General features: G+C 34.8%; 1 protein-coding gene across 2 annotated transcripts; it reads left to right on the forward strand.

Moving 5' to 3' along the window:
• Positions 1-947: 947 nt before the first annotated feature.
• On the forward strand, positions 948-8,605 carry Bm6207 (the record flags this gene model as incomplete). 2 transcript variants are annotated; one of them, XM_043076023.1, is made up of 14 exons in its annotated part: positions 948-1,011; positions 1,199-1,350; positions 2,280-2,447; positions 4,452-4,641; positions 4,784-5,077; positions 5,435-5,620; positions 6,050-6,188; positions 6,301-6,475; positions 6,657-6,770; positions 6,943-7,065; positions 7,211-7,420; positions 7,740-7,861; positions 8,270-8,433; positions 8,514-8,605. In XM_043076023.1, 14 exons carry the CDS (start codon positions 948-950, stop codon positions 8,603-8,605), a joined length of 2,193 nt encoding a protein of 730 aa, XP_042931957.1. The 2 variants fall into 2 exon arrangements, with proteins under 2 accessions (XP_042931957.1, XP_042931958.1); XM_043076024.1 differs by lacking the exons at positions 948-1,011; positions 1,199-1,350; positions 2,280-2,447 and having other exon boundaries at positions 4,461-4,641.
• Between the last annotated feature and the right edge of the window lie 238 nt (positions 8,606-8,843).

Consider the following 8,843-nt stretch of genomic DNA (forward strand, 5'->3'; position numbering starts at 1 on the left):
GTATATATGTTTCTCTTTCGTCTTCTCGATTATTTGGTATTTTTGAGGGGAATATAATTTCGTTTCAATCTATCCTCTCTGTCTCCGTCTCTCTCTCTCTCTCTTCCTTTAGTTGATCTCACTCTTTACTCGTATATTTAGCACATTACGCGTTGATAATTGATGAGTAATCAAGATGATGCAGGTGTGTTGGAAGATTTTTAAAGGTAATGATCAAGATGAAAGATATCGTGACGAGAGTTATTGAATTTCATATGTAATAAATATTAAGTTGTTGTTTTCTCCTATTTGCACTTTCTCAATATTCCAGTTCCTGTTGCTCTGCTTGGGATAGGTTTGCATTGGAGAGATAGGATGGGGGTAATCACCTGCTAACTGACATTAAATCGTGTTTGTAAACTTGTTAACATGTCGTCAGTAATGCGAGAAAGAGAAAATGTTGGCAAAAGGGAAGTGATGTAGATTTCTATTTCTACACTGACACTTGATGAATACACGTTGTTTTATTAAAAGAAGTTACAAATTTATCGAGTGTAGTCACTCTGATGGTGGTATTTTATGTGGTTGTTATGTACATATAATCGATACCATGTCATTAGTGACATTATCAACATTGTCTGATTTTATAACCTGTTGTGTAGATAGCACGTTTTCAGAAATTTCTGATTCGAATTTTTTTTTTTTTTGATTCTGAGAGATCACTGAAAATAGCAGCATATACTTATATGTCAAGCTGCAAGCACTTATTATACGATAACACAACCAGCTATTTTATCATGATTGATTTTCGCTCTGCGTTTTTTTTTTTTTCCGGTTAGCGCAAGTTAGCTGTTTGATTACAGGTCTTGTACAAAACTGTATTATATCTGCGTTGCGCGTTGTATTTCTACTATTTTCAATTGTTGTCTATTTTCCGTACCGTACGATATCCAGAATAGGATAGCATTATGGCAATGGCTGAGCAACAATGGTCAAATCACTATCCAAGTTCGTGGAGTAGCATGCGATCAGGTTAGTTTTTTGGTAAACTTCAATATTTGATGAATTTTCTTTTGTTTCGTAGTCTTTTTTTTGGGGGGGGATTTGTTCATATTAAGAGTGCAACTGGGGGACATACTTAATTTAAGCCCATTACACTATGATGCTATAATTTCTAGGGAAAACTTAGTGTGATGTATTGCTATTGCATTTTTTGCAGAGCATGCTGTTAGCAATCCGATTATGGTGCAAGGTAATACTAATGTTGGTATTGCTGGATCTATAAGATCTCGAGAGAATTCACTTTGCACACAGATGATCGCTAATGTATTGGGTTCATCCACGGGAAGTTTGAATGCTGATACAAAATTCGTGAGTTATTTATAGCTGAAAATTTGAAAGTGTTGTTTTCGTTAAATTTATTTCAACAAATTTTTCTATGAATGGGTACCGGAGTGTTCGCCTTCGCGTACAAAATTCGCTTATCTATATATTCTAAATCATCTTTATCACTGGAACATGACAAATCGTTGGGAAGAATTAAACACACTTGATCCATCATTTATTCAGTGTATTTTGTTTTTCATTGCCGAAAGTGCGTGTTATATGTTCATGAGGCGCCTAAATGAATAGGAACCAAACTACTTTATCACAACCGCGTACCCAGATGAACATGTGACCCCTAGGTAAAAGAATTTGGCTCAGACATGCCAATCATTCTCAGCATAACTACACTTCTACTATTTAACTACCCATGAATATAGGCCTTATGAAGAATCTTTTGTAATGTGCTATTATTCGTCAGATTTAGTTTCTCGGCACTGTCTATATATTGTAAGAAATATGGATCATTTGCTCCGTATTTTATTCTCCTCTCTTTCCAAACTTTCAAGGCGCATTACGCTCTGCATAAGTTTTTTTTTTTTTTTTTTATCTCATCCACTCCAACTTTGATGATATAAGAAATTACTAAAAAATGATTTCCGCCTGGGAAACAGTAATTTTTTTAATATTCCTGGTTTAACCCTTATGAACAAAAGGTGGTAGTAGTGCTTTGTATGAGCGTGATCTGAAATAATAGAAAGCTTTAAAAGGCATTTCTTAAAGAAAATGAAAGTTTGCACATGTCGTATGTCCTCGTCTGTTCTGTACTTATATGGCACTGACAAAGGGAAAGGAATTTTCAAATAGCTTTGGCAAGTGGAAGATACTCGAAATACCGTGAGATAAAAGACGAATTTTCGTTTTACAGAACTGCAAACGTATTTGTAACATTGAAATACTTGGATATATATTTGCAGGTAAATGCTGTGAAACTAGAAGATGGGAAAACGATTGACAGAAATGACGATAAACCAGTTAAGTCGACGAATGATACGTTGGGATCGAACACGTCGACACCATTTGTGCATATACCCTATCAACTGCAAGCAGATTCTCTTACTTTGGGTTCTACACCGGAAATTCAGGTTAGTCTATGAGTTTCTGAAATGTTTTTTGTGCTTTTAAATTTTATAATGAAAAGAGCTTATGACATTGTCTACACAGTTCTTTCTCTCACTATTACCAATGTGCTTCCAAGTTCATAAATTCATTATCTGTTTCCATCAGCCTGTAATTGTGGCAGAACGGTAAAAATGTTGCATGTAGGTAGTTATTTAGAAATGAAATTTTGTGAAGTGCATTTAAGTATTTGTAAAGTGCTTCCCATTAACTGTTAGTCATTCATTGCTGATACTGCATCTCATTAGTGTCGTCTGTAGTGGGGTCAGGTATTAAAATTAGTGACGATTTTATATATTTGCCTAGAACGCTTAGATGGAAAGAAAGAGTGGAGCAAAGCACTTGAAAATTTCTGGAGATTGCATAATTTTCATCGGAAGTATTTTCATATTAAAGTACTTGCTATTGACCCTTAACGACTTAACTGGTTTAAGGTTCAATATATTGCTGTATTTATGATATTTCCAAGAAAATGAAGTAATATCTTCACTCACCGTAGGAACAAGGCATATTGGAATAGATTTGGGAGTTTTTTGATCCGAAAATGTAGTGTCTTTGTTACTAACCCTTTCACAAGTCCAAAATTTTCTCATCGAGTAATTTTGTTGGAAGAACTTTAAGAAATTAATGAATTATTTAGCTTTAACTGCTCTCTTATAATTTTTTGTTAAACTTTTGTGCAATACTTGTGAAAGTGACTAACTTAGTGTTTTTGGAGAGGGAAAAGGGGAGGTTTCAATATTTCAAGCCTTTTGATATAACTATGTGTTCTGAAAAGATGGCTGACTGTTGATGGACCATGAAATGAATTAGAAAATTAAAGATGAAAATAGAAGTTTAGAGGATCAAACAACAGATTGATCAGTAAAGACATAGTGTTTTGGCTTGTATACAAGGGTGACAAGAGGATGCACGTTTGATAGCAGAAACTAATAAATTTGGGTAGTAAAATGAGTGACGGGCTAGGCGATGAACTGGTTGCTGAAATAGGTGCCGGTTCTTGTACAATCGATAATTTGTATCTTGAAATATGCATCACTGTTTTTTTTGCGTATTTGTAAAGTGTATTTAAGAGATGAGAATTTGCGTAGAAAGAACGAGGAGAGGGAAGGAGGCATCGTTTTCACTTGTTTTAGGATGTTTTGCTGTGATTTGATTGCTCTGTTGGTATGATACTGCCTATATGTGACAGTTCTGCTATAATAGGCATCAGAACGAGAAAAGTTTTCTTTATTTTTTCTTTCCTCTCTTCAACTTTTTTATGCTCTTTCATTCCGCTCTGGTGTAATAGCTGTAAGCGTTGGTAGGACTGATTGTAGTAAGCCGCTACGAACCAACAACATATAGTCACTGAGAATCACCGTCTTTTTTTGGAAATGCTCTTTTCATGGTTTCCAATGGTTAGCAACATCCTGCCATTTTTTTTTTTTTTTTTTTCTGTCTATTTCTAATATCGGTTTTGGCTATTTGCCATTTAACAGTTTGCTGTTCTGCTTTCAATTTCCAATGCATTCCGAGGCTTTTGCAAAGTGCTCCATGGACCATCTCTATATTTTTATTCCTCGAAGGATGGGTGCACTGACGAGTTATTATTCATGTCTGATTGACTTATCTTGTAAGGATGTACTTTTTCTTATTACAGTTGTATTTCATTTGTACTATGTGTTACCCATTTTATTTCTCCTGGGCATCTCACAATCAGTCGTTCAAATTAATATTACAAAACCATTTCCTTTCTCTTCTTTAATCCTACAGATATGTGGTTTTCGTATTGTAGCATTTAATTTCGATCATAGATCTTCATTTGTGTAATAAATTTCGTTCATCAACTGTAATTCTTACGGACATCAAAAAACAATATTGTGTAACTTCAGTCGTTTGTATTGTTGGCTTCAAAAAATAAAAAAAAAAAAAGTAAAAGAAAAAGTACGAAGTCTTATTTTAAATGATCATGAATATGCCAATTTCAGTATCCCTATATGCTACAAGGACAACAAAATTCGATCATTTATCCGGGAAGCGTACAGACAGCAGCACCGTTTGGAACAACTCCAACTGGATATGGTTATGGCTCGTTTACTGCCGTGTATAATAGTGGAGCAGCGTCAAATCTTCCACCTGCATCGGAACCAGCACTTGCAATAAATGGAAATATCGGAGGTTAGCTTCTGCTGTGTATTTTATTTTTGAAACACTCAAAGATTGCTCAAAGAGTGGTACTGTAATATGCATTGTATGAAATGCTTTAAGAGCTTTCTTTATTTGGTTTAAATCCAAATATTCAAAACTGCTTTATTTTTAGGAGCTCGCGGTACACCGCCTACCTCAGCTCTTTTTTCGTCTTCACCACCTGGTGCGTTTCACTTCCCTCTAGGTTATACAACGCAACCTGCAATCAGTCATTTGACTACTAGTCTGTCAAATCTGTCGATCGGTCCACCTCAGTCAACTCCAACAACTCGAAATGAATCATTCACTTCAAATGGACAAGTTGGTGCACCATCCTACGGGGTGCAACCGCAGCAACAGTATCTTTTCATGAATTTTCCTCAAACACCTTCAGCTGGTTCGTTGGGTTCAAGTCCCAACTTCTTCGGTTTGTCCTTTTTGCTTCCATCTTTTCATATTTTTTTCTCATTAGTGAATCATTTGACCAAGTTTTCTTTTGTGCCAGTAATTATAGTTTGCGGTCACAAAAGTTGAATTATTTTTTGCTGTCCACTTGCAGGATGTATTGAATTAAATAAGCCCTAAAAATAATTTTTACTATTAGCAACTAAAGGTATTTTTTGCTAAATATAATCGAAGATTTCCAAATGTGCGCAGTTTCAAAAAAATTCTCTGGTTATTGGAGAGCATTATGTAGATAGTTTTTCGTCAGCAAGACGAAAATATGCGATTTAATTCAGAATACAGAAAAATATCTAGAAGAAGGTTAACATTCTCTTTGCAGGTAATGCATTTTCAACGACGTACAATCCTCCATCGATGTTTCCAGGTTCGTCATCTGGTGCTCATATTCCAGCACCTCCTGCTCCTCGTTCTACTTACGCTCCTCAACAAAATACCATTGCGCAAATGCCCTACAACGTCGCTGTTCATAACAATCGAAGAAACATTTCATCAGTTTCAGGTCGAGGTCGGAACTGTTCATTCATTATTTATGACATTTTTTTTTCTTCATTGATCTAACCTATTTTGCAGGGTACTATAGCATATGACTTTTATATGATAATATAAAAGTTAAATAGACAGGAAAATTAATGTGGATTTGGCAGTTACACGGGAAGGTTTTGATTAGCATGCATACTCTTATTTATTCAGGCAAACTTTTTTATGCAAAATTTGAAGAGTAAAGCACGTAGCAGATATTCATGATTAAATGTATAAGGCGTGGGTGGGGTTCCTTTTAATAAATTTTTACTCTGGTAACTCTCTGGTCATTAAAGATTCTATGAATCGAAATCTTCGGGTGATGTATGATGTTCACTATATTTATTCATTTAAAAACATGGATGCTCTGAACGACTAATGAAGTGGTCTTTGTTAATGACTCTTTTTGCTTCAGGATATGTTTCGGCTGATGGCGAAAGACAGACCAGGTCACATCTGTTAGATGATTTTCGCAATAATCGTAATCCTCATTTGCAACTAATCGATCTTGGCAAACATGTTGTGGAATTTGCACAAGACCAGCATGGTTCAAGGTAAAACTGCTTAGTAGTTCTTTTATCGCTATAATTTACATCTGGAACTAGTGATCTGTTTGTATTCACATATCCTTCCAGATTGTCGTGTATTCTAATTTATTGTCTTCAGGTTCATACAGCAAAAATTGGAGCGTGCTTCACTGAAGGAAAAGCAGGCAGTATTTGATGAAGTAGCGTTACATGCGCAATCTTTGATGACCGATGTTTTTGGAAATTATGTAATACAAAAATTCTTTGAGTATGGGACTAACGAGCAAAAGAATATTCTCACAAATGCCGTAAAGGTACCTGTTAAACATCTACTGATTAATAAGTTGTAGAAATGTGTGATATCTGTATGAAGTAATCATTGGTGGTGTAAGAAAGATTTTTTCGCACATATTGATCGCAAAGATATTGAGCATACTGTAGGAAATACTAATTACTTTCTTTATCATATACACATCATATGTGGGTCATTTTCAGGGCAATGTTATGTCACTGGCATTGCAAATGTATGGATGTCGTGTCATTCAAAAAGCTTTGGAAAGTATTGAACCGGAACAACAGATGGAGATTTTAAAGGAAATGGAAGGACAGGTGATTAGATTTGTGTTATTATTATGTTTTTGAAAAATTTGGATGCATATTTTAAAGTAGTATGATCTTGCCCTTAGCAGAATTTCTACATTATGTTTGCCATAGTAGAGTGCACAGGGTGGCAAAAAAGTTTTTGGAGATTGACATTTCGTGAAAGTAATTTAAATGTCAGGTGTTGAAATGTGTCAAGGACCAAAATGGAAATCATGTAGTACAAAAAGTTATTGAACGCGTTGATGCTTCACGATTACAATTTATTATTGATGCTTTGGTTCCTGCAGGTGACAACATGACGGTATGTGCAATTGAAGGCTCATCTTGATTTTCGTTTTTCGTATTTGATTCTTTTATAGATTCTTTTATAGTTTCAACTTCTTTGAAATCGAATTTTCGATAGTAAATTACAATTACTTTCGGAATTGGTAGTGGCGCTGTTATAGGTATGCAATTTATCAACGCATCCATATGGCTGCAGAGTGATTCAGCGTGTACTAGAGCATTGTACAGACGATCAAAAACGGCCTGTGTTAGACCAGCTTCACAAGCATGTCAAAAGTTTAATTGTGGATCAGTATGGCAACTATGTCATCCAGCATGTTATTGAGCACGGCTCTTTGGAGGACCGCGATCGTATCGTCAACCAAGTTAAGGTTGGTAGTTAATATTTGTTGTAGGTTTAAAGAACATTTTACTTAAACCAAGTCATGCTTGTAATTCAATGAATCTAGTCATAGGAAATTTAGGTATTTCATAAGTATATTCCATATCCGTGGTCTTATTTTCAACTTAGTGTCCCAGATGTTCTTCATTTGGAAATGCTTTTTTTGCATGTAAGAACAGGGGTGATAACACTACGGAATAGAGTGAGTGACTTAGTTGTTAGACAATGCTTATGGGAACTACTGAAATGTGATTTTCTTGATGGGATGAAAAATTCACGCAAACAGCTGATTTATTGCACTTTTTCAGGGTGATGTCCTTCGTTTCGCACAGCACAAATTTGCATCAAATGTAATCGAGAAATGTTTAACGTGCGGTGAACCACACCATAAGAATGCCTTGATTACTGAAGTTTGTGGCAACCCAAACGAGTTAGTGTTCTTTTTTTCATATTTTAATAGCTGTCGCAGAAGATTCTGTTTAAGTAAGATTGTAATAGCTTTTAGTTTCTGTTATGTAGTATTCGCTCAACTTATATCCTGATTGAAATATGCAGTAAAAATAGTTGAAGTCATATTATTAACTCTGCTTCCCACTGGTTGTTTGTACTTCGCTCAAGATCTGTTGATCAGATGGTAATTTGAGTTTATGATTGAAAATGCTTAATGATATATGTTATATAGTATATTATTTGTATGCTGAAGATTTTGATTTAGATCCACTATAAAGTGGAGCTGTAACTTTTTGAGTAATAAAGTAACTTTGGTTACTGTCATCAAACGATTACTTAGCTATTTTATGAATATCTGACACTTTTGAGAGCGCTCGAATGTTTTCAGTATTGCTACACCACTTTTGATGATGATGAAAGACCAATTTGCTAATTATGTTGTGCAAAAGATGTTGGATGTAGCTGATAGCGCTCTCCGGAAAAAGATGATGCTAGCTATTAAACCGCATATTCCTGCACTGCGAAAATACAATTATGGGAAGCATATTATTAGTGAGTTTGTTGCCTTTTGACCATATATATTTCTTGTCATTGGAGTTTATAAGCATTTTTTAATCAAATTTTTACTACAGCTAAACTGGAAAAATATTTTCAAAAGCAAAATGGTGGACTGCCAATAATGCAACCGGATTATTCATCAATGAATTCGATACCAATAATTTAAATGATTATGACAAATATTGATTGCTACATTATGATGATCTAACTCGATTGGAATAGAAAAAAAATGGAAAATTTTGGATAAAAATGATTGATTAAGTCAATCTCGGAATCGTTTTATGAAAATATTTCGACGCACCGTGTATTATGCCGTTGGTCTGATTTTGTTTGTAATCCATTAAAAAAAGATGGGTTGCTGTATATTTTGTTAAACCTTGAAGTTAATGTGCTTTTTCTTTTCT

Source organism: Brugia malayi (assembly GCF_000002995.4).
Source record: "Brugia malayi strain FR3 genome assembly, contig: Bm_v4_ChrX_scaffold_001, whole genome shotgun sequence".
NCBI lineage: Eukaryota > Metazoa > Nematoda > Chromadorea > Rhabditida > Onchocercidae > Brugia > Brugia malayi.